Raw genomic sequence first — 25,572 nt, forward strand, 5'->3', positions numbered from 1 at the left:
TCCCGCACTCCACCCCATGTGAACCTCCCTCCCCACCATGGGTCCCAGGCTGGGGTGTGAGCACCTTTCAGGGCACCCATCCAGCATGGTGTCCCAAAACAGCCTGGGGTGTCTGACACCCCTGATATCAATATCCATGGTGTCTCCACTCTGGGCCAGGAGGGATGAAGCAGTTTTGGGGATTGCTGGCATATCCCCGATGTAGAAGCCAGCCATCCCCACACCACGAGGGATGCCCAGCCTTGGCCAGCCCCAGTGCTGAGCACAGCAGATGCAACACATTCAGGACACAGCATTGCCACCGCCACCTTGTCCCCAGAGCAACACTGCTGCGAAAACCAGCCTTCACATCCCACCGGGACAGCAGAGAGAGGCAGGGATCCCTCCATCACTCCTGCGCCATTCCCCACCACAGGATGGGTGCCGCAGTCAGATGGATGATGGTGGTGGGGAAAACCAGTCCCTGTCCCCCTGCGTCCTCCTGCTCATCAGCAGTGGGATATTGCGTGGGTGGTGGCCTGGCCCTCCTCCACCTCCTCCAGCTCAAACTCGTCAGCATTGGAGTGGGGCAGTCCGTTGGCGCTGGGCATGGGCTCACACTCGGTGCTGCGGGTGGTGGTGCGGGTGATGCTGGGAGAGTATTTCTGTGACCACAGTGGGCGGTGGCTGGGGTGGCACATCACCTCCTTGAACATCTCCCGGAAGCGGGTGGACATCAGGTTGTAGAGAATGGGGTTGGCGGCTGAGCTCAGGTAGAAGAAGACGCCTGAGATGATGTGGATGTACTGGAACATGTGGAGCATGTGGCTGGTCCAGGTGGAGATGAAGCTCCAGACGAGGCGGTCGGTGTGGAAGGGGGCCCAGCAGATCCCAAACACCACCACCAGCACAACTGTGGGAAGCCGAGGAGCTGGTGTTACTTGAGGGGGATGGGGCTCACCCTCCTGGGTACCTCCAGTCCCTGGCCAAGCACTGCCCTGTTTCAGCTTTGGCCATAGCAAAGAACACACAAAAAAGGGAGAGAAGAAGGGGGAGAGGGGAAAGGCCCTGCTAACCAGGTAACCCATGGGGCACAGCCAAGTCCAAGGAGTGAGAGCTATTTACACCCTATGTGCTGTGTTCTTTTTTTTTTTTTTTTATGACCCATCTCTGCTGGTCCATACCCACATGATGCCATACCTGTGCCATGCTGCATCTCAGTGACATACCATGAGAAGTCCCCGATTGTCCCCCTCCTAGCCTCAGTCCCAGGGGAAGCTGGAAAGCAATTACCACTTTTCTGGGACACAGTGGAGAAGCAGCTCTGGCCCTGCCGATGGACTGGGCTGGGCAAGCCGCCATCCCTATCCTGTCACGGGGCTGGGAGCATGTGGAGGTCAGCGTGCAGGGGAGAGACGGCTACCCAAGCTCCTGCTGCTGGGAAAGGGGCCGGAAGCTGCAGGGATGGGGATGGGGCTGGGGAGGGAAGCAAGGGTGCAGAGCAAGGTGGAACAGAGGGATGTTCCAGTGCATCATTGTCCCAGGTCGGTCACAAAGCATAGGAACTGGTCCCTCTCTGAGAAATCCCACCACCACCACATGAGGTCTGGGCTGGGGGACAGGGTCAGGTTCCCCCATCCCATCCCATCCCATCCCATCCCATCCCATCCCATCCCATCCCCTTTCCCTTTCTCATCCAGCACTTTCCTGGAGGAGGGGAGGTCTCATGGTGGGAAGGGAGCTGCCATGAGCAATCCCCACCACTGGACCAGAGCTACCAGATCTGCCTTTAGCCCAACACCCCACAAGCCAGCCCCACAGCCTTCCTCTGGGATGACCCAGCAGCTCTGGACTAGCCGTGCGTCTGTTTCCCCCTGGCACCCTCCCAACACAGCCTTGGAAGATACTCCATGGCTCTGCCTATCCCCAGCACCAGACTCCCCAGCATCAGACTCACACAGCATCTTTGTGACCTGCCTCCTCTTGACTTTCTTCTGCCCTTGGGTGTTGTGGCAGTTGTGGCCACCACCAGACTTGGTTCCCAAGGCCTCCAGCATCTTTTCTTTCTTGAGCTGCAGGCCAATGAGCAGGTAGAGGATGCTGATGGTCGCCATGGGCAGGAAGAAGAAGACAATGGTGGTGATCTGGATGATTAAGTTGTAGGTCAAACGCGGCTTCACCAGGGTGCAGATCTCTGAATTGGGCACCCGCCCTCGGCCGGGGACGTAGAGGGGCTGCAGCCCATGGAGGCTGGTGTTGGGAATGGAGCAGACAACTGACAAGACCCAAATGGCAATGACGACCCTCTTGGCGTGGTTTCTAGTCACCACGTACTTGGCCTTGAGTGGGTGCACCACAGCGATGTAGCGCTCCACGCTCAGGGCAGTGACGTTGAGGATGGAGGCGAAGCAGACAGCCTCGAAGAGCAACGTCTTGAAATAGCAGCCGCTGGCGCCCAGCAGGAAGGGGTAGTTGCTCCACATGTCGTACAGCTCCAGCGGCATCCCCAGCAGCAGCACCAGCAGGTCGGAGACAGCCAGGCTGAACAGGTAGTAGTTGGTGGGTGTCCTCATGAACCGGTGCCGGAGGATGACGATGCAGGTGAGCATGTTGCCCACAGCCCCCACTGCGAAGATGAGCAGGTAGATGACACAGACAGGGACAAAGTAGTTGGACCGTCGAGGTCCCAGGTACTTATCCCGCAGCTGCTCCTCCGTCAGGTTGGCATCTTTGGGGTCGAACAATGTCTCTGGGCGAGTTCTGTTGCAGAGATCGGGGCTGACGGGCTCCATGGGGAAATCTCGCTGGGCCAGGGGGAACTCGGGGCCAGAGCAGTTACCGTAGGGATTCACGGCTGCAGAGAGACAGGGAGGTTTGCGGGATGTTTCCCAATCCCGCTGCTGCCTCCACTCCCTCTGCCCCTCTCCCCACTGGTGTCAGGGTGCCAGGATGATGCTGATCACCACGGCTCTGCACCCTCACCCCCATCCTGCCACACCCACAGCCTTTCCTTCAGGAAAGCACCCAAAATCTTCCCCAAACCTCCCTCCAGGCTTCCCAAGTGCTCCTTGCCCCGTTTCCTGTCCACAAGCAACCCTGGCAGCTCCCCAGCCCACCTTGGCCCCTTCACCCCATCATCGGGGGGATCTCAGCAGGGCTGTTCCCTCTCTGTGGAAGCAGAGCAGGGTACAGCCCCAAAGCCAACCTGAAAAATCAATCCCGGCCCCAACTCTACCAGCTGTGCAGAGGGGCTGACGGGGTGACCATAAAACAGACAGAGGGAAAACTGATTTTCCAACCCCAAGAAGGACTTACGGCTTGTTGGGAAGCTCCAGATGAAGGCTGAGGTCCCACCACCCCTGCGCCAGACGGGGTCAGGCTGGGGAGGGAGTGTGGGAGGGGATGGAGACTTCACTGCCTTAAGAGGCAGGCTAACGGAATCCTGCCGCTGCTCTCCCCTCGGAGGAGCTGCTTGCCTTTATCCACCTTCTCCCTCTTGTCCTCCGTCAGCGCGGAGGCTGGCGAGCGAGCCGGAGTCTTCCTCTCCCACCGCTGGGCAAGCAGAGCCGAGTGCTGAGACCCTAGCCCTGCTGGGGGCTGGCTCCTCCTTTGCGAAGCAGCGCTGCCGAAAAGATGCTCTTCAGAAAGAGAGAGAGAGAGGAAATACGTTAAAGTAATAAACTCCATTGACTGCAAGAGAGTCCCAGAGGAGGGCGGCGCGGCCGTCTCCAGCCCCACCAGCAGCCTTCACAACACAGAGATTTGCCATTTGCACGGCCTCCGTGGTGAGTAAGGCATCGATCGGCCCCGCTGCCGTCCTGGCACTGCTGGGCGCGGGGGGCACGCACAGCGCCCCGTTATCCTGGCTCAGCTGGAGGAGACGCAGCCGGACCCAGCAGCTCCCTGCGGTGTCCCTGCTTCCAGAGGTGCAACCCCTGGGTCACCCAAATCACACCCCCAAGGAGCAGGCGCTCCAGCCGGCGCCTGTCACACTTTGGTGTGAGTTGCTTCACTCCTGGCACCACTCCTTGCCCGTCGGTCTGCTCCCTCCCTGTGCCCCGTGTCTGTCTGTCTGTCTGTGCTGGCACCCCGTCCTGCTGATGACCCCCAGCTCGCAGGGCAACGCTTCTGCTCGGTAGCCACACATGGACCCACGCACACATGCATACACGCACACGCGTGCATAGACATGCATGCACACACAGACACTCACGCGTTCCTGCACCCCACGGAGGCGTGGCAGGGATGTGTGTCCCCACTCCACCCACAGCTCCTCTCTCTCCTCCCACACCTGCTTTACCAGTCCGAGCCTGGAGCCCACAGACACCCTCTCCCGATCCCGCGGGCAGCCCCTCCTCATCGGGACGAGGCTGCAGGCTGGGGCGGGGGGCTGTACCTGGCCGGGAGGAAGTCGGGGTAAGGGGTCTGCGCATTGCTCCGTAGGATGCAGAGGTCACTGCCAGCCTGTGGGTCAGGCAGGCACCCACAGGCATAGGGAAATGCATCGGTCCCTTTGTCCCTTCCGAGGGCAGGAGGGCCCAGCAGGACACGGTCCACCCCTGGGGATGACACCTCGAAGGGCTCTGGCATCCCGGGGACCCATCCTCACCGTGCTCAGAGCTGTTTGGCTGAGCCAGGTGGGATGGAGTTGGAAGCATCTCCAGCGTGGCTGGGTTTGAGCAGACAGGACAGGGATCTTGGAGAAGGAACCTGGAGAAACCTGCTGGGAGAGACCTGCCTCCAGCCCTGAACCCCTGGCTCCCACTCACCGCTGAGCCCAGCGCCTGCTGCCTGACGGTGAGAAGTTGCCTGGGTCCAGTGGCATCCAGCACCAGGACACTGCCCCTGGGGTCCCACACCCCCAAATCCCCCTCCTGATGCCAGAGCACACAACAGACAGGAGCAGCACTGCTCACCTCGCTCCTGCCCCATCACCCAAAGGGGAAACTGAGGCACCGAGTTCCCACTGGTGCTTCCTTCCTGGGAAGCTTGCTGCCCACAGAACATTTTTCCTCTCCAATTTAATAACACACAAAGATTCCCAAAGCCCAGAGAGTGCCTGGCCTCTGCACACCCTGCCCCTCTGCATGAGCTGTCAGCAAAGGCAAAGCCAGCCCACAGCCTGCTGTGCTGGAGTGATGGATCCATGTCTGATTCCGTCCCTGCTGGATGATGATGACGATGGAGGGGAGAAAGGCCATAGAGACACCAACGGAGCCATCACCGTGGCACGGCACACTGGTGCCAGCCCCAAAGGGTTGTGTGTCGGGGCCTGTGTCAGAGCTCAATGCTTTTGCTCAAAAAAAAGTGTCAGAGCAGGCGTGGGATGGTAGGACAAGACAAGCAAAGCTCTAGGCTGGTTTGGTGGCCCCAAGCTGGCCCTGCCTTTGCTCCCAGCAGTAAACAGGCTGCAAACAGAGAGCAGCTGGCAGAGCAAACATGCAGAGTGCAGGAAGGGTCCCTGGGCTGCCCTGAGACACGACTTTCCTCGGGAAATCATCTCCCACAGCAAAGAAGAGGCACTACTGAAGCCAAAGGGCTGGAGGGTAAATGGGTGTAAACAAGAAATTACGCAAGGGAAAAAGAAAAAAAAAAAAAACAAACTGGAAATAGCATCTGAAACCGGGAGGGAGAAGAGGTGCTGCCTGCTCCTGTGGGAGCAATGAAGGCAAAGAGACCTCATCTCCTCAGGGGATGGAGGCAGGCTAAGGGGTTTATGACACAGTGCTGGTGACAGTAGGGACAGGACACAGGCAACGCTGGCAGGGTCTCAGTAGAGCTAGCTTGGCAGATGCTGGGGTGGGCAACAGCGCCAGGGAGCTGACACATCCCAGGCCACAGCACCTGGGTGGCAGAGCCAGAAAAGTAGCTGCTGGGACATGGATTTCTGTCCCTGCCTGCAGATGGAGCACAGGCTGCTTTTTCCCTGGGGGATGCCCAAGGCAGGGGACAGAGGAAGTTTGTGCTGTACTGCTGAGGTGCCAGGAGCCTGAGCAAAAGCCCACTTGAGAGCTTGCATCAGGAGATGAAGCATTCCAGGAAATATTTCTCTCATTCTCCATCCTTTCTCTCTCCCTTCCATCCCTCATCTGCCTCTCCCTGTTTCCTGGCCGCCCTCCTGAGCAGGCACACACACAGCCGGTTCCAAGCACAGTCCCAGTTGCTCCCTGGGCTCCATGCACTGTGGCACAGCCATCTCCCCATCCTTGGGGAAAAGGCTGTTTCCTGCACACAGCCACGATGCCTCCTGCCCCTGTCCTGTTCCTCACCCCTTCCTGGGCTTTGCTGCAGGTCCAGCTCTCCCAGCCCCAGTTTTGTTGGGTCACTAAAACCACTGGACCAGCAGTCCTTCTCCCCTTGCTTCTCCTTTTCCTCCACCATCCCATCACCCTGGAGCATCCCCTATAACTGCAGCCTCAGCAGCTCCTCCTGCCCTACCTGCCATCACATCTCTTTGGGAAGAGTTGGTGGCTCTCAGGGACTGCTCATCACTTCTTCCCCTCAGCATCTCTGCTGCTTGCTACCTCATCCCGAGTCCTCTCGGGCCTGACAGCACTTCAGAGCTATCTGCTCTAGTTTTCAATTTTCTGATAAACCAAACAGCCAGGAGACAGCAACCCCCTTCTGCTCCCTGCTGCTCAAAGCAGGTGAACTGCACACAGGAGCAGGACCCGTCAGCCTGTTCCCCTTATTAAGGAATTTATTGTATTAACCCTGCCCGGGGAGGCAGCAGGGGGGATGGCCGGCAGCACACCAAATCCTGCTCCTCGCTGCGACACATCTGCCGCAGCCCGGACATCTCCACAGCCAGAGCATCTCTGGGCTGGGCTGGAAGTTTCAGCAGCAAGTAGGGAAGCCAGAGGCACCTACGAGGCTCCTTACGCAACCCCAGCCCAAGGGATCTCTCCAACCTTCCACCCCTCAGTCTTCCTCCTGCTCCCTGCTGCACACCCATCACTCTGCAAGAGCCAGCCAGTGCGGGGGTTGTCCCTGCCGAAAGCAGAGTCCCTCCATGCGCGGGTTAAGGCCATCACACAGAGGTGGAGCGAGGCCAGCTCAGCGGCGTTGCAAGGAGAATTAGGAGGCCAAAAGAGAGGGGAAATAGCAGGTTTGAAGCTTGAGAGCTGCCACCCTAATAACTGCATCCATTCCCAGCTCTTCTCAAAGTCATATCGCTCATGGTAATTGCGGGGCAGACCAGTGCCGACTTTTACAGAGCTGTCTGCACCCCGTTCCCCTGTGTCTTCCCCTGCTTGCACAGGGCTTTGCAGTTTTAATTAACACTCTCTTGTCCTGAGCACAAAAAGCCACCAAGTGACACTGCATCTGAGAGGGAAAGTGAGGCACGAAAGTGTCGCCTGTCCCCTCCATGCAGGCAAGAGCCCCTGGGGCGCATCCCTCACCGCCACTGAAGCAAGCAGATGAGCAGCCCCTTCACAGGGCGTTGCTGCAGCAGATCTGTCTGTGTGTCAAGCACAGACAGAACAGGGTTATGAAGCTTTGGGACAGGAATAAACCCACTCCCCCTGGCCAACAAGCAAATCTCTTGGCCATGGGGGTGTAAGTGAGGTTTCTCTCCCTGCTGGGATCTGCCTACTCAAAGGTGACCTTCCTGGGTCACCTGCAGGTGACATGTCCAGGGTGCATCTAACAGAGCAGGAGGATGCTCATTTTGGTCCCTGGGGCTTGGATGGGCCACTCGGATGTGCAGGGCACCAATCTGAGACCTGGGTCTGGGTAATTTTGCAGTAACATCGCTGAGGGTGAATGCATGTCAGTGGGCTGACCTTTCTAAAGCAGTACTGCTGTCATTTAGGCAGCAGAGCTCACCCACACATTCTTGTCTGGTGTGGGACACTCTCCTCTATTAATTTTTTGCCCATCACTGCCCTATGAGTTTCCAGCCACTAACTCTCCAGAGGCCTTTTTCCACTGCGTAAAAGCTGTACCCACTCCCAAAACCTCATCTCAGCATTGTTACCTCCTCATCCCTGCTCACACAGCAACATCTTAACCTTTCCCAGGAGCAACAGCTTTTTCTAGATCTCCAAGTTCCCTTTTCTGAGCTGGTCATAACTTGCCAGCACCCTTTCCAGGGTGTGGGCACCCAGCAAGGAGCCCTTGCTCCCCTGGGAGAGCTAACAGCATCCCTGGGGGATGCAGGGCTGGTACCCTGGGTACCCTGCTTACAGTCCTGGGTTTCTCCCTGCAGCAACTGCTGCACCTAAAGCCCCACGGCTCATCTGAGAAATTGCTGGGAAGGGAAATTTCTTCTCCATCCCAAACTGGGCTGAAAGGAGAAACAAGGGGCATGGGGTGGAAAAAAGTACTATTCAAAGTTCACTGGAATAAAAGCAATCAGCTTTCTAAGGAACAGCAAAATTGGCCTCCGCTCAACAGCGTGTCTTCCCCGGGTCTGTTGGGGGACAGGGGAGGCAGGCACTCTAAGCAGGTATTTGGGCTCCATGGCAACCATGATTTTGCTAATCAGGGCCAGCACCGACTTGAAATGCTTTTTCACCTGGCAGGAGCACTGGGCTTTTGCAGGTCCCCATCAGGCCACGTTGCCCCAGGGTGCTGCCCCTCCTCGAAGTGACAGAGCGGGATGAGGGCTGACTGCAGGCAGGGCATCCCAACAAGAAGCTGCATGGCCTCAACACAGCATCCCCCATCCAGCAGAAGGCTGGAGGCCGTGATTTTCTACAGAGACCAGGATGAATCACCCAAGATCAAAAAAGGTTATTTCTCCCTGAGCTGCAGATGTCTGTCGGCCAGGGCTTGGCTAATAACACGTTGTCTTCCTGCCTCCCCCTCGCCACCTCCTTCAGCTCCTGTCTGACGCTGCCCCGTGGCTCCATGTGAGGTCAGCAGGGGTGGCAGAGTGGATGCTGGCACCAGGAGCAGCCATGGAGATGGCATTTTGTACCCCTTTCCAGCATCCTCAGGGAAGAGAGGTGCAGATGCAAGCAGGGAGGTCTTGCATCCCCAGCCCCATGCTCAGCGCATGGCTACTGCCATATTTTCTTTAACCTGGAAAACCCCAGTTTGGGAATGACGACAGGCAGCCCACAGCAGGACCCAAGGCTGTGGCAGAGTGCTGTGTGGGTCCAAACAAGCTGTGATGGAAATCCCTTGTTCTGGCTGAAAGCCACTCCATGGCAAAGGCTGTGACACGCTTGGTAGGAAGAAGGGGCTCGGCGCTTGGCCAAACCAGCCCTGCCTTCACCCAGCAACACAGCCAAGCCAGGAGACCCAGAGGAGCATTTCACCAGCTGAAAATATCCCAGCCAACCCATAATGAGCTTGGGATCACCTCAGCTACAGCAAGACCTCCTCTGGACCACGTTTAAGTGGAGCACAGATCCAGGGCATCTTCCCAAGCATCAAGGAGGCATTTTATGGTCTCCTTTTATTCCTTTCCAAGCCTCCTCCTTTGCCAGTTATCAGAGAACCACACAGCACAGCATGGGGACGGCCTCTCTCCCCAGCCCTTGGCTCAGAGCCACTTCGCATTCACAAGTTGATTTAAGATGCACGCTAGGTCTCCCAGAATTGATTCTCAGGACTTTTGTCAGTCTTCCCACCCGGCCCGTGGCAGATCCACGTTCCCTGCCTGCACATTGCTCCCAGCACCCAATTCATAAGCCTTTAAATGGGACTGGGAACAGGTTTTCAACTAGAGGGAAAGGCAGCTGCTCAAGCTCTGCGAAACCTCATTTGCAAAGAACACCAGGCAAGGAAACAACATCTCTGTGATGGGATCCCCACTCTCTGAGTCAAGATCAAACCCTCCAGACATAAAAAAAAGGAGCCAGCTACAACATCCCAACGAAACGCAAAGGTGGCAGCAAATAGAAATATGGGCTGGAAAGAGGGAAACTCATCATGGGGTCTGTGGTGGGAGTATTGTACACTGGTTGCTGGCACTTTTACTGGTTCACTGGGAGAAAAAAGGGCTGGGGCTAAGAGGGTGGCTGCTGCAGGAAGAAGAGCAGGGAGTCCGCTCCATATCTGCGGCATCCTCTTGCAAGGCACAGGAAAAGTTGCAGGGAGCAGGTGGGAGAGGCAAGAAGGGTTTGGAGAGGGTCACACTGGCTTGATTGTCACTCCATCACCTGAAACATCACAAAAAGATAAATTCAACTAAAAAGAAAATAAAAGTGGGCCACATGCACACACTTTCATTTTTTCCAGCAGAAGTTTTGTGCTTCAGCTAGAGAGAATCAAAACTCAATGCACATCACGAGCTCTTGGGGACACAGGCACTGACAGGTTAAATGGACTCGTGCAGGGTGGCAGGTCCGGTGACAGCCACCCTGAGGGACCACAGCAGGACACCAAAGTCACCCTGCCATGAGCTGAGATCTCAGGGACACCCAAGGGATGGAAGATTAGGGATGATAATTCTCTCTAAGCAGAGGGGTAGAGATGAGAGACTCTCAGCCTGATTTCCACACTCAGAAAGAAACTGGAATGAATAATTAAACAGCCCACCTGCGAGCACTGAGGATAACCCCAAACCCACATCTCACAAGCACAGCAGATCCATCCGGTCCAGTTCCCCTCTCCGACAGGACAATGGTCTGTGGGTGACAGCCATCAGGCCAGCACAGCCTCACCACAGGAAAATCTACCAGTGCTGCCCAGTACAACACACTCCCAAACCGGGGAACAGGCTCTGGGGTGTCTGCAATCACCCTCATTTCTGCCTGGACCTGCTGCCACCCCCTTTCCAAGCCTAGAGGCAGCAGCATCCCCTTCCACCCTGTCAGCCTCCCCTTCACCCAACAGCCTCCCCTCAGCCCACCTAAAGAGCCAGCCCCCCACCCTCAGCCCCTTTATAGCCCTGGGAGGGACCCACAGCTGGGCCAGGCGGGGCAGCACCTGGGCGAAGGGAGGGGCTGAGTTAACCCTCTACTTGCCAGCCACCAGCCTAATGCTGCCCTCACCAGCAGCTCTAGAGGAGAGGGTTGGGGACAGTTGTGCATCCACAGGTTTCAACTGCTCTGTCCCATCCTGTCCCACCAGTCCACTGTCCTGTGCCTCAGTTTCCCTCTGTGTCCCTGCCTGTCACTGCAGTTCTAAGGAAATTCCTATTTTCTTTTCTTTTTCTTCCTTGAGGTGTTTTCCAGACAGGCAGGCACCTTTCCCCACCCCAGCTGGCCCACCACAAGACCTGGGACAGGCACACCCTGCTTCCAGCATCTCTGGGACAGGTGGGAAGGGTTTAGGGCACAAACTCAGCCCATAAAAGGGTTTCCCTCCCACTGGCAGTGCAGGTCTCAGATAAGGTTTCCCAGCCAGGCTTGGTGGCCTCCCAGAAGTGTCTTGGTCTGTGGCTTCTTCTGTGCCCCAGAGTCCCCAGGACCTGAGCGTTTCAGCTGCTCCACTGGGAAGACAGGATTAAACGCCGGGGCTGGCTGGGATTTCCCTTCCCCAGCCGTGCCAGGCTGCTCTGGCAGCAGTGCTGAGCGGCAGCCTGGCACTGCCTGCCTGGATTTGGCTCAGATCTCATTTACTCCATGCTTTTCCCCAGCCCACGGCCTCTCTCTGTCTTGCCAACGCTGTGGCAGCCCCCCGTGCTCAGCCCCAGCCTCTAATGTGCCAAAAATCTCAAGTGCACGGTGAGGGCCTGGGACCTCCAGACCCCCTGGCTGCTGCAGAAAGTGGCAGTTTTCAGTGGAAAGCAGGAATTTGGAGAGGATCTTGGTGGAGTAGACACACGGCCAAAACATGGTACCTAATTCATTCGGGACTGGTGTGAATCCCATCCCACATGGCTGCTGCTAATGACAGTCTTTAAATAAACAAGCAAATGCTGGGCAAATGGGACAGATTTTCCTCTGGCACCATGCGGCATCGCCTGCAATATTTCTTCTCCGACTCTTCCCCCACCCACCTCCCCTCCCCATCTGGCAGGATATTTCCATCCCGCTCCCTTTTCCCACCAATAACGTGTCTGACGCTACCCAAACGCGGGGAATGGTGATGTGTGAATGGGAGAGAGCTTCTGGTGCAATGCCACGAGCTGCCATTCCAAAAGCACCAGCAGCATCGTTTCAAACCCTCCCTTTCTGGCGGTTTACATCTGCGTTAATTGAGATTATTTACATCCACTATAAAGTGATCAGAGCGGAATTTCTTCGTCCTCACTGTGGGTTTGGACACGGTGCTGGGTGACGGTTTGAACTGGGAGAAACCCACTTGGCAGAGAGGTGATTTGGTGGGCTTCCTGACAGGTTGGCTTTGCAAGCCATGTAGAGGGGTGACAGCCCCCGTTTGGCCTCCCCAGGGCTGTGGCGCGGCCCCGCGCCCCAACGCCACAATGACGGGCGGCCGCGCTCGCGCCGTGGGCACGATTCGTGGCATTTTGGCTCCCTCTGGTGGAAACACGTGGGACCTCCGGCCTGGCCCACGGCCACGGGCCACCACCGGCCAGCAGCTGGCCTCGCTGAAGCAGAGCCGGTCCCCCTCCCAGCCCCATCGCATCCTCCCGTGTCTGGCCACTTGTGGTCATCTATTGTCCCCCTTTCCCTTGCCCAGGGGACTGGGGCGGGGGGGGGGGGGGGATCCTCACCAGATGAGCCAGAGCTTGACCCCTTAATGCAGTCACGGTTTGGGGTAGCCAGAGCTGGTGGGGCACAGCAGCAGGGGTGTTGGGGTGGGGAGGGAAGGCACGGCAGAGGTAGGTGGGGAGGGCTGTGCAACAGCTTCCTTCCAGCAGCCCCTCTCAGCATCCCTCCGGCTTTGGATGCTCCGGCTTTGGCTCCAGGTACAGAAAAGGAGGGAAGTGTCTAAAACCTGCTCCTTGTTTCCCAGCTCTGCAGGCCTCTGAGGCCTCTGGATGGGATTTTGGGGAGCCCAGAGCAGGCTCAGGGTCCCTCGGATGGAGCTCCCCCTTCGCCTCGGTGCAGGGTGGGGGCTTTCTGCCACTCACAGCTTCACCTGCCACAAACTTGGCAGAGGCTCAGTGGGGAGTTTTCCTCGTTGGTCTCCACAGCAGTCCAGGAGGTCCAACACAGCAGTGACGCATGCAGCACTCCCTGTGCCATTGGCAGGACAGGCATGTGTCCCTGAGGAGGCTGTGAGCCCCCTCCACCCCCTAGTCCATCCCCCCACCACTGCTCCAGCCAGACCCCTCATCTGCAAAATTTTAGCAGACAAGCCCTTCCCTGCTCTCTGCCCAGCTGCCCTCCATGCTGGGGAGTCACCCAAGTTCCCCATCCCCATCTCCTTCCTCCCCCAGGACCCCTACAGCCCCCCAAGCCCCAGTAAGCTCAGCAGTGAGGCCAAAATCCCATCACAACAAACAGCATCTGGGCACAGCCTCGGGCTCCTCGGTCTGCCCGCCTCCATCTGCCAGCTTCTGCCCTGCATCTCGACCGCAGTGCCCTGCGAGCGAGGTCTGCCCTTTCCCCCATCCCTCCATCCTGCCTGCACAGGACAGAGATTTGGCTTGAAGGTCTCTTGGAGATGACACAGAGGCCGGGGGCTCACTGGAGGGAAGGAAGCCACTGCAGGACACCTGGTTTGGCTGAACCTCCACCAAGAGATGCTGAGCTATTGATCCTGGGGAACCCCTTTCCCACTCAGCATCCCTAGGGGAGCTCAGGCCGCGTATCCTGGCTTTTCCCCGTATCCTCTATGCAACCAAGCCAGCCGCTCCCCGGCTTGCGCGGGTCTAAGTAGCTTTGGCTAAATCCCCGGCCGGAGGAAGCCGCTAATCCTTGTGGCTCGATGGCCAGCGGGATCGCTGGCAGCATCGGGGTGGGGGACAGCTTTGGGGGTGGCGTGGCAGAAGTGCAGATCCCCAGGGAAAAGGGGCAGCGAGAGGGCATGGCTGTGGGTCCATCGCTGCCAGCTTGGCGGAGGAAAGCCACCCGGCTGTGACCCAGCCGTAGTCATACAGCCAGCAGCAGGAGGGGAGCAGGGATTTGTGCCTTGGAAGGAGCAGCTCTGTTACTTTCCGCAAAGCAGATGTCAGGGCTTAGGAATAAATCATCTCCAGCAGGAATGGCTGAAAAGTAAAACCCACGGGAAATGTAAAACCCACGGCCTCCCAGCAGCCACAGGGACCGGGATCCGAGCGGAAACTGGGCTGCACCCCACGGCCTCCAGCCCGCCCCAGCCCACCCGTGCCCTGCTCCCCACGGAGCCCGGCCCCACGGCTGCCTGTTTCCACGGGGAAGTGCATTTCCTGTGGACGTTCCCGATGCGGGCAGCTTTTCCGCCAGGATTTCTAAAAATAACAACTCAGGCCGAGGCAAAAACAAAAGCTTTATTTTCCTTTATTCACTGTTTTAATGCAAAGCTTTTGCTGTTCCCACGGGAGGACACCCCCCCCCCCCCGCCTTCTTGCCGGTGCCTGCCTCCCACCCGGGGGCCGCGGGAGGCCCCGCATCTCCCCCCCACCACCACCCCCCGCCTGTCGCCATGGCGACAGTGACCTCACGCGGGGATGGGCGAACGGACCGGTCGCGTAGCAACCGTCCTGGTGACATCAGAAGCCCGGTCTGGTTCCCACGGCAACCCGCGGGGCAGGGAGGGAGGCGGGGGCCGTTCGGGGGAGACGGGGAGTGGATGGGACCTCCGGCCGTGGGGAGGGAGAGTGGGGCAGCTGTGGGGTGCCGCCGCCCCGCAGCCTTCCCAGAAGCCCCCGAGCCCCGCGAGAAAAGGGTTAACGCACATAAATCAGCATATATTTGTGACGTCAGCCGCGGGGCCCCTCTGCAGCCAACCTCACGGGGGAGTTAGGGGGGTGTCCCTTTTTAACCACCCCCCCTCGCACTCCCAACCCTGCCGGAGCGTGGGGCACCAACCCCATATGGGTCCCCCCGCCCGGCTGGGGAGGGGTCCGGGGGATGCTTCTGCGTGGGGGACACCCCCTCGGCGGCTCCCAAGGGAGAAAAAGCTCCGGCCGGGGGCTCCTCGGGGTGCGGCCGGGTGCGAGTGTGTCCTGGACGAAGCAGTTGGTGTGGGGATGCTTCCTGTATTCCCCCTCCGACCCCTGCGCCCAAACCAAATGCATGCGCACCCTGCATCCCCAAAATGAGCATCCTTTCCCCAACCCAGTGCGGGCATCTCTCACCCCAGCAAACACCCTGTCCCGTGGGTCCTCCGAGCCTTGCATGTCCCTCAAGCGAGGCCAGGAAAAAAACTTGCTTTTTTGGACCCTGGATGAAGCTCTCACCACCCTGGGTTTACCAGTCCCCAAACTGGGATGGTTAAGGCTACACTCATAGAGATGACCGGTGTCACCAGAGGCCTTCGCAGAAATTAATCCCCAGCGTCACTGGTGTCCCCAGTGGGATGAGCCACTAGATAGCACTCGTGCTTTACACAGGGCCGAGGGAGCAGCCAGGTATTTGGCAGCGGGGCGAGGGGATGCTGAGGGCGGCCTGCTCACCCGAGCGCTACCCACCACGCACGACGTAATCCCAACCGGGATGCACTGCAGCGGCTGGGAGAGAGCCAGCTCCTCCGGCCCCGCCGCCAGCCAAAAATAACCGCAGCAGGGTGACTTTCAGCAGGGAAGCGATCTGCGTGGCTCCACACACCGAAATGCAGCCGCCTCCACGGCGGTGAGTGTTCGTCCCTTGGGATGAAAGCGGCGAGGGCATGCTTTCAGTGGGGGAACAGGGCTGGATCTCCATTCTGCAGCTCGCCTGGACACGGTCCCATCAGTGGGGTAACAACCCCTTCCTGGGACGGCCAACTCCGTGGGGCAGCACCTACACGCGAGGAGAGGCTGGGCTCATCCCCATGCTGCAAATTCCCCTCGTGCATTTATTTCCCTCTCGGTCACTGTGACTCACGCTCTCCAGCTGCCTGTTTACAGGCTGTTTTCCCCAAGGTCCCTGCGGAGGCAACGACCGGTTGGGATGAACTCAGCTGCTCGCCCAGGTCCTCGAGGGAAAACCCCCCTCTCCCAGAGATCTGGGAGCGGGAAGGAAGGAGGAGGAGTCAGACGCCTGCACATTGGGACCTCTCCTAAGGGCTGGAGGCCACCGTGCATCCCCCAGACTGGCTACACCCACAGACTGGATACACCCAGGAGCCCGGCAGTAATGCCGGGTGCCTGTAGGGCAGAGGTGGGTACCACCCACACGGCTGCATCTCCAAAAAGTCAAGAACCAACAGCCTGGAAATGGTCCCCGTGCTGCTTCCCTTCATCTCCCACCAGTGAGTGCCAGGCGTGCCAAATCCTCTTGGGCCAGGGATGGGGGGGAAGGACCCCCAAGAGATCACAAATGGATAGGAGGGTTGATGGCTGGGGAAGGGCAGGAGGGTGGAGGGAGCCCCAGTTGCTGGCAGGTCGCCCTCAAAATAGCCCCAGAGGGAGGTTCCCTGTGTGTGCATCCCAACTGTGCATCCTGGCCTCCCTGGGGTCGCTGAGGCACTGGGGAGGGGGAGTAGGGAGTGGGAGAAGCTGCACTTTGTGGTTTCATGGTGCATCTGTGCCCTTTGAATCCCCATGCGAATGTGGAGGTGGTAAAATGTCACCAGCTGGGCTGTGGGGAAAGGGGCCGGGCACGTAAAACCCCAACAAAGGGTGGCCATTGTCTGGGGAGAGGTGGCGGGGGGCCAGCGAGGGAGCCCACTGCGTGCCACTCGGGCTGCCTGGCCCCTGCTGCCCCACAGATCAGGTGCCTGATGAAAAGGCAGCTTTATTCCCCCCTTCCTGAGCGCCCCCGTGGGAGGTGAAGCAGATCCCTGGCATCTTGGGACACGGCCCAAACGTGTACCCCAGGGAAGCAGGGGAAGGCAGAGGGGAGTACGGTGTCCACCAGCCCCCTAACCCTGCTCCGGGCGGCAAGGGCCCCCCTACAGCCCCCCATTCCCATGTCCTGGCAAGTCTGGCCTGCGTGGGCAGACCAGACGATCCCGCTCAGGCTCGAGGCGCAGCCCAGCCCCCCGTCCGGCTCCTCCATTTCAGGGCCTTTTATGGCCATCAGCTCCGACACAGCAGCAGCCGGGGTGGCTTCCCAGCCCGCATGGTCCCTGCCAGGCAGGGGGAAGGGACACTGGAGGGGTCACCCGGGGATACCCCGAATGCGGCTCACCATCCGCAGCCCTGCTGTGGAAGAGCAGCATTTCAGGGGCACCGCGTCCAGCGCGCCATTACGTTTACTTCATGCCTGCTGCCGTGAACTGGGATGGATGGAGCAAGGGATATTCCCAAATATTTAAGGGTGTTGTGAACTCCATGGGGTCCCGAATGGGGGAACTGTGGCACAAAAAGTCCCCTCTACCACGGAGCAGGGCTGAAAGCCCCAGCCCATCTTTGGGGTGAGGTGCAAGGGAGCTGGTGTGCACCAGGGTCGGGGGGGGTGGAGGGAGGCCAGAGCCTTCCCAAGCCCTCGCCTCCGTCCCTGGGCCGATGAGCTCTTGCACTCCAGCCCAGAGCCGGCTGCACGCAGGCAGAGGCGACACAGTCCCCCCAGCCCCGGGATGAAAGGCGCTGCTGCAAACAGCACCCGTCATATCCTCCTCCATGGCGGGAGCTACGGAACAGGTTCTTTCAGCAACCCCTTGGCACGGCGACAGGACGGGGAGAGGCCAGAACAGGCGCCAGCTGAGACTTGGCACCGCCAGCCAGAACCACCCCGCGTGCTGCCGGGAGAGGGGCCCCGCGGATCCCCCGCCATGCCGGCGGGAAGCCAAGCCGGATGGGTGCTGGAGGGTGCTGTGCAGGCCACTAACCTTGGCCAAAAACCCCTGGGAAGCAGTTCTATGGGAAAATGTGGATTCAGTGTGCTCACAGGGCTGGGACCCAAATCTCGCCTCACTGGGGTCGGCAGATGAGATCCCCCCTCCCAGCCGCAAACTGGGATCCCAAATGGGGTCCCCATCCTCGTTCCTTGGGTGGGGGCTGCCAGAGCTGGGGGGGGCAGACGTGCCGGCAGCTCTGCAGCACATGTATCCCAGCGTGAGCCCAAGTGTGGGAGTTTACGGGGCTTTGACGCAGGAGACGTGTGATGGGAGAATTGTTGCCAGGCTTGGGGAGGGATCCAATCACATCGGAGTGCTCTCGGCAGATTAAGGATTGGAAAGCTCTGGTAATTACTTTGCAGTATAAAAATAGGCCCGACTTTATCCCTTGCCCTGATCTCCCGCTCCCGCCTCGCCCTGCCCCACTCCTCCCTCCCACCCAAGGGGGAGCAGATGCCACCCACCCAGCAAGCACGGCAGGAGGGCAGAAAACAGCCGCCGGCCCAGCGCCAGTGTTTCTGGGGCGGAGGGGGTAAAAAAGAGGGAGAGAGGGTCTGCGATGGGGTGGCGATGGCAGCACAGCAATGGCATCTGGCCAGCACTTGCAAACCGTGCAGATCGGGGGGGTGGAAGAGGAGACGGGACATGCACAGAGGCATCCCCGGGTACCGCGGCGCATCGTGCCAGGGGAGGGACGAGCCGGGAGACATCAGCAGAGCAGATGCCCGGTCAGGAGAGGACCATGCCTGTAGGACCATCTGTCACAAAGAGGGCGCGTGGCTCTAGCTCTGGCCATCCCCACATGCTAGTGGCTCCAGGGAGGACCAAGAGAAGGCTCCTCCAGACGTGGTGCGTGAAGTGGCAGGGAGAGACTTCCCAGACCTCCCATTTCCCTTTGCTGGGGCCTGGGGACACGTGGTGTTTGGAGCCACAGGGACAAAGCGTGTGGCAAACACTCCCAGACATGTAGTCCAGCCTGGCTTCTTGCCTTCTCCTGCAGGCTGCAACAGCTCTGGCCAATCTGTATGTCTCGGCAAAGCCAAAACGTGGCCTCTCCCTCCTGTCCCCATCCTTGCACAGAGCTGTCCTTTGCCAGAGCCTCCTTGGCTCAGGCCAAAACGAAAAGCTGCTTCCTGCACACTCCATGCAAGGCCTCTGCGGCGCACGGGCGGCAGAGCACGCCGGGACCTGTAGTCTGGCAGCAAGCCCCCGCGCCTTGCACGCAACCTGCGTCACCCCGCAGCCTCCCACCAAACCCCAGCCCCGCTGGGGAAACGGCCCAGCTGCATCCAGAGACTTCTGGGTCTGGTGGGGTGGGGGGGGGAGCGGCAGCTGCCAGCCCTGTTCCAGGCTGTGCAAACCTCAGGCTAGTGGAGCAGCACTATAAATATCTCTTTTTTTTTTTTTTCGCGAGATGTGGTCACGCAACTGAGATCACGTCAGGGGAAGCGCTGCCCTGCCGCCCAGATGCCCGTGTCGCACAGCCCTGGTCCCCCATCTCCTGGCTTATGGTGAGGGCAGTGGGGTGCAGAGGGGCGAGGCAGCTGGCAGAGCGGGAGGCAGATTGTGCGGGCAAGCGCAGGCGGTGTTTCTGCTACCGGCACAGAGAGGGGGCAACGGCAGCCCCACGAATCCCCCAGTCTGCCCCACAGCCACCCTTTTTCCCCAAAACCACCTTGTACAGAGCCACAAAGCCCACGGCAGGGCACCCCCGTGCCCACACACGTATTTACCCCCCCACCATGCCGCGCTCTGGGCACTCCGCACCCCCTAATCCATGTGCAAATCCCACATCCCCGCTGTACCCCGAAATCTGCAGTAGAATGGCCGGGGGGGGACGGGGGGGACAGAGCCCACTCACCCCCACCCATCGGGATGGGTGCAGCCCCTGTCCCCTGACAGCCCCCAGCCCGGGGGAGTGCTGCGGGTAGAGTGCCCCAACATCCCCCAGCCCTGCCCCATCGCCCCCAGCCCTGCCCCATCGCGCCCAGCCCGGCTGGCAGCCGAACCGCCCTCCCCTCCCGCTGGTATTTTTCCAGCGACCCCCCCCTCCCGGTCCTTTGTTCTTTGCCAATCCTCGAGCTGCCCCCCCCTCCCTGCAAGGGGGCTGCATGCACCCCCCTGCCCCCTCACCCCACTGAGGATTCACCCCCACGGCGAACCCCTCCGGGGTGCCCCGCTGCCCTTGGCGGGGACGCGGGCGGGGGGTACCGGGGTGGGGGGGAGCTGAGCCCCGGTCCGCCCCCCCCCCTCCCCGCTTGCCTGGCTGCGGCCGCTGCCTTCTTCGCCGGGGCTGCCGCAGTACCGGATCCGCCCAGAGGTACCGGAGCACCCCCGGTACCGACCCCGCGCGGTGCCGGCGCCAGCCGGGTGCCCGGGCCGCCGCAGCCGGTCTCGCCGCCGCCGCTCTCCGCTCCTCCCCGCCCCGCTCCGCTGCCTCCCGCTCCCCCGGGCCGCCACCGCGGGGCCCGGCCTGGGGAAGGGGGGGTGAGGGGGTGCTGCGTGCTCCCCGCCCCACTGCCAGGGGGACGGGGACCGGCACTACGGCTGGGGAAGGATCCCGATCCCCCCCCAATCCTCTCTGCAGTGGGGGATGCGGTCTCACCCCCGCCCCCGCTGCAATCCTCCCCCACCCGCCCCAAATCTGTGCTCCTGCAAAGTCTGCCCAGCGCCCAATTCCCCCCCTCCGCCCCCCCGGGTGCTGCTGTCTCCTTTATCCCCGCTCCCCGGCACCCTCCTGCACCTACGTGCACAGCTCTGCGCTTACCGGACCCCTTTCTTCCTGCCGCCCTTCAATCTCCGCTCCTAGGAGTGCTGCTGGCAGGGTGCCCCCCCAGCTCTCCCCTCTCGGGGCTGTAGAAGACCCCCCCACACACACACCCCACCACCACCACCACGGATGCCCCAGCAGCAGCCTTCAGTCCCGTTGCAGAGACACAGCCCCGTACGTCCCCCACCCCTTGCAACAGGGACCCCAGACCCTCTGTGCTGTGGGGAGGGGTTGCTTTGCCCGGGGGTCTGCAGCCGGAGCAAGTGGGACCCCAAGCGAGACTCCAAGCTGCGAGCGGGGCGGGATGCCAAGGGAGAATGGGGCAGGGTAGAGGGGCACACAGCCACCCCCCCACCCCCATGCAAACCCGCAGGGTGTCCCGGTGTGCGGTAAGGGACGCGCTGGCACTGTCCCACGGTACTTAAGGAGCAGAGAGAAACCCCGACTGGACCCTCTTGCTTGGCTTGGGGTGCGTTATTAATTGCCCTGGTCTTGAGAGCCGTCCCCCGGCCTCATGCTTCCTAGACGGGCGATGTGGGGGTGCAGCCGTTTGGGGAGGGCTGGCAGCGAGGCCCGCCGCAGCCCCAGCGCAGGGCTGTGCTGTGAATTCCAAGCGCAAGCAGACGGGCTCCTTGCTTGCCTTGGCTGCGCCTCCCGCCCGGCAAAGCGCCCGCGCTGGCAGCCGCAGCCCACCCGTGGATCCAACCTGTCTCCGGCCACCCACCTCCCAAGCCCAGCTCCGGGTCATCGCCGCCAACCCCATCCCTGCCCCGGAGCCGCTGAGGACGAGCCGCTCCGATCCGCTCTCTCCGCGACGGAGAAGGACTCGGCAGAGGGACGGAAAGCCGAGCTGCCCTGGCAGGGAAAAGGCAAGTTAAACCTCCCTCCCTTTCTGTTTTGGTGGGGAAATCTGCACAAATCCAGTGTTATCCTGGCGCTTTGGGGCTGGGGCTGGGGCTGTGCCCGGCTGCTGGCAGAGCCCGCACGGCCTGGCACAGCCCTCCCGGCTGCCTCCCTGGCTGCTGCGCTGAGACCGTGCCAACTCATTTCACCCAGGGTGAGCAATGACAGCTCCCTGCTGAGCGGGGCTGGACGGGGTGGCTTAGGCAGCCTCCTTGGCTTTGCCTGCTGGAATGAGCGGAGGAGGGCTGGTGCCTCGGCAGGGAGGAGGGACCGTGACCGATCTCCTAGTGACATTTGGCCAACTCATTGCATCCGGTCTCTGCTGCCTGGGCTGGACTGGAGCTGCCGGGACGCCCTGCAAGCCACACGTCCCCAGTCACTCGTTAGGGGCAGGGGACACCGTGGACACGCAGGGGACAAGTGCGGCAGCTCTGGGCAGTTTGTGGGGTGGAGAGAGCTGGATGACAGCGGCGGGATGGGGGATGGCACAGTGCGCAGGGGGGAAACTGAGGCATGGCGGCTGCGGGGGCCGCCCCCGGGGGCAGGTGGGGGGCTCTGCCTGGCTCTCCATGAGCCAATGCCCGGGTGGAGTGGGCACAGCACTTCCTGGGAGGGCGGTAGAACCGATGGCGGCGAAGATAAGGCTAAAAATATGCCGGCTGCTTTGTTGGCGACGACAATAGCTCGCAGTATTTTTAGCTGTCGTGGCGTTAGCGGCAGAGTGGCTTCTCCGGTTCCGCTGCTGCCCCATCCCGCCCTCGGTGCCGCCGGGCCCCCCACGGCCCCCGGGACTGCTTCCCGGTGCTGTGGAAACCGTAACAGTAGAAACCAAACACAAACACCTCACCCTGCCACCCCCGGCTGAGTCACGGCGCTGCCTGCGCCTCTCGCCCCTGCCTCCCCCTCCCTCCCTCCCTCCCACCCCCAGCCCCAAAAGTGGCAGCCGATGTCCCCCGAGCCAGCCCCACGCCCGCTGATGGGGGATTGCCTCTCCCAGGGCCAGGCACGGGGTTCGCTTCACTTTCCCCCATCCCGGGACTCCAGGAGCTGGGATTTATGGAGCAAAGCCGGTGGGGTGGCATCTCTGTCGCCAACCCCATAACACGGGCACATCCCCTCACATCCCCACTGTGGAGACCCAGGCCCCAGCCTTCACCCCCAAACCCACCAGCGGCTGTGGCTCCGGCACAGCCCCTGCCAGGGGCAAAAAGAGCCGGGCGGGAGCAGGCAGAGGCAGAACTGGCGGCTTCGCACCCTGTGACAAGGGCCGGGCTGGGGTCTTGTCCCTGAAACAAGGCAGTGGCCAGCAGCCGGGCTGGGGCGGGCGGCCGCGGCCGTGACTATGTTAGGATGTTCTGGGGCTGAGGGCAGATCACGTCGTGGGTACGAATTAATTAACGCTAAGCAGTTTTGGATGGCGTCCCAGGCTTTTTTTTTTATTTTTTATTTTTTTTTATTTCAGCCAACTCCAAGCCTGCTGGCATCTGCCGGGTCCTGGGTCTGACGAGGGGGGTGGCGGGGTGGGAGCACCTATGTAGTTGCCCCAGTGCCCAGGGGTGCTGGGGGGGCACTGTGGGTACCCCACCAGCTCAATGCTTTCCCTCCCTCCCAAAATGTGGGTGCTCCTGCTGACCCCGGGGCTTGCTGGCTTTGGGTCCCACTGCAGCTGAAGGTGGCTTTGAGGGCTCAATGTAGCCCCCACTTTTTGGCTGTGGGGTTTTTTTAAACCCCCGCACCCTGCCTGCAAGAGGCTCACACAAGCACTTCATGCCTGGTTTACTGTCCTGAAAATTATCTTGGAAAGGCATTTTAGAATAAAAGTTGTAAGCACCCTCAAATGATACTTTTATTACCCCAAAATGTTGTGGGGGGGTGAAGGACTGGGCCTGCAGGGGGCATGGGGTGGGCATATGTGCCCAGTGCCAGTGATGGGAGGGGGCCTCGCCCAGGGTGAGGGGGTCTGGGGGGTGTGAGGGTGTGCCTAGTGGCATGCGTCTGCCCAGCTGTGCGTGAGCACATCCGGTAGAGCTGCTGCAGGGTGCAGGGTCCGTGGGTGTGCACTGCAAACATGTGGGGACCATGCAGGGGAAGCGACATCCCCGTTGGGGCACGCGGCACCACTCGAGCTCAGCTGCCGGCGTCGTTTCCCGCTGATGAAACAGGCATTTCTCCTTGCCAGGCCTGCAACTCCCCAGCGAAAAAAAGGGCGTGGCGGCCAAAAACATGCTCACACCCCACGCCTCCTGTGCAGGCGGCCAGAGAGAAGCCCTGCGCCATCCAGCCCCCCGCAGCCCTCCCCCAGCCGCCTTTAAATTTAGCTCTTCTTCCGTCTCTGGTTGTGCGAGCTGGGCCGGCGGCCAAAACCTCCACAGCCATACGCACCCCTTGGAGAGCGGCTGCCTGCCTTGTGAAGAAGGACCCGTGCCCTGTCCTTGCTCCCCATGGCTGCCCCCCCAGCACCATGATGCCTGCGGCTGCCCCAGCCCCAGCCGTGGGCAAGCGGGAGGGGATGGAGGGGTTAAGTGACATGCCCAAGGTCCCACCAGGAAAGCGATGGCAGGGCTGAAAATGACCCCAAAGTTAAGCGGCAGCAAGGGAGGGGAGGAGGAAAATTCCAGATCAGGCTCAAGAAATAAAAGCCCCATCCAGCTCTGCTGCCCCGGAGCAGCCGGGAATTCGGCAGGCATGCTGCGCACGTGTGCTCACCCCACCTGGCTGGAAACCGGAGTGTGCGGCACCACTCGCCTGCGTGCACACACGGTCGCCCCGCGTGTTCGTGCGTGCTGACACACACAGCCCACATGTGGGTCCGGGTGTTGCGCTGAGCCTTGCACTCACCTCATGCCTGCGTGCGCAACCACGGGCTCGCCTGTGCACCCACCTGCGTGTGCCTGCAGCTGCACACACCCATGAGTGGGTGAACGTGTCTGCACTGTGGGTGCGTGCAAACACGGAGGTGTGCATTTATACGTGGGGTTGTGCGTGTGTGTGTACGTTCAGTGCACGTGTGTGCGTGTGCACCTGCACACGAGTGTGTGGGCAGTGGGGCGCCCACACATGTGTGGGGGCCCCACCGTGTGAGTGGGCGCGGGAGCGTGTGGGTGGGCAGCGTGCGTGTGGGCTGGCGTGTGCTGAGCCCAGGCACCACCAGATGGTGCCCTGCCTCCACGTCACCTTTTGGGGACCCAAACCCGCACCCTGGGGAGGGACACAGGGGCCGACATTGTCCTCTGTGGGGTGATGATATTGCGCAGTGCTGACCCACGGGTTTTTGGCCTCTCCAGCCAGGCAGAGCCCCCCCCCCCTACAACCAGGGGAAGATGACAGCCATGGTGACACTTGCCAGTGCCAGCGCCATCTATGATGATGGGCAGGGTGGTGGATCAGCCCCTTGGTGGCACTGAAGGAGGAGGCTTTGCTGTGGACAGCGTCCTCATTGCAGGGAAAAGAGTGGTTTGGGTGGGTGGACAGCAACTCCAAACCCACCCAGAGGTAGAGATGCTCGACTCACACCTAAGCACGTGGGTTGGGGCTACAGCCTGGCCCCCGTCCTCATTTCCATGAGGCTGAGACCTGAACAAACTCATTGCATGGGGGCACAGCACAGATGAAGAGGAAGGAGAGGTGATTTCTGGTCCATGTCCCCTCCCATCTCTATAGGTTTCAGTGCCCACAGCCCCCGCCAGCCTGCCCCACTTGTGTGGGTCAGCCTCAACCCCCCCCCACCAGCTCCCTGCTGCGAGTGCCACGGGCCCTGGGGAGCTGCCATCGGGCCAGGCAGGAAGCTCAGGGCCGCGCGGAAGCCACCCCAGCCCCACAGCTCCTCCAAACCAGCCTGACCTGCCAAGGAAGCCAGACCTGCTGGGGGACCCAGGCTCCCCTGCTCGGCAGGTCCCCTCCCTCCCTGCCGCCAACCGCTCCCTGTCCCAAATAAAATGATGGAACTGGCCTCCGCAGCAACACGAGTCCTCCTTACTCTGGGCTGAGAGGGGGCACGCTGCCCGTGGGGCGCCAGCCGTGGGGCCTTTTATTTGGCCACCTAGGAATAAGCCATTGCGCCCCCTCAGACAAAGAGCCCGGCACAAAGCCGCTTTGTGCCCGGACTTGCCGAGTTTTCCCCGCTTGCCGGAGCGCGGCTTTATCCCGGGAGAGGCCGGGGCACGTACGGGACCGTTGACGCCCGCTCGACGGCTGCGCCGCCACGATGC

General features: G+C 60.8%; 1 protein-coding gene across 1 annotated transcript; it reads right to left on the minus strand.

The window, feature by feature from the left end:
* Positions 1–488: 488 nt before the first annotated feature.
* On the minus strand, positions 489–23,461 carry NMUR1 (neuromedin U receptor 1). The gene is made up of 7 exons (XM_086754867.1): positions 23,382–23,461; positions 19,847–20,164; positions 16,860–16,980; positions 3,647–3,850; positions 3,295–3,358; positions 1,937–2,833; positions 489–892 (listed from the first exon to the last, which is right to left on the minus strand). Exons 1-7 carry the CDS (start codon positions 23,459–23,461, stop codon positions 489–491), a joined length of 2,088 nt encoding a protein of 695 aa, XP_086610993.1.
* Between the last annotated feature and the right edge of the window lie 2,111 nt (positions 23,462–25,572).

Source organism: Chlamydotis macqueenii, chromosome 9 (genome assembly GCF_036417535.1).
Source record: "Chlamydotis macqueenii isolate bChlMac1 chromosome 9, bChlMac1.mat, whole genome shotgun sequence".
Taxonomy (NCBI): domain Eukaryota; kingdom Metazoa; phylum Chordata; class Aves; order Otidiformes; family Otididae; genus Chlamydotis; species Chlamydotis macqueenii.

Excerpts from the sequence above, each read along its gene's own strand:
- NMUR1 (XM_086754867.1), bottom strand. The coding sequence starts at position 23,461 with ATGTCGCTTCCCCTGCATGGTCCCCACATGTTTGCAGTGCACACCCAC. Across the intron at positions 3,851-16,859 it reads CCTCGAGCCTGAGCGGGATC|CTGAGCCAGGATAACGGGGC; the intron begins GTCTGGTCTGCC and ends CGTCTCCTCCAG. Across the intron at positions 3,359-3,646 it reads ATGGAGTTTATTACTTTAAC|CCTGACCCCGTCTGGCGCAG; the intron begins GTATTTCCTCTC and ends CTCCCTCCCCAG.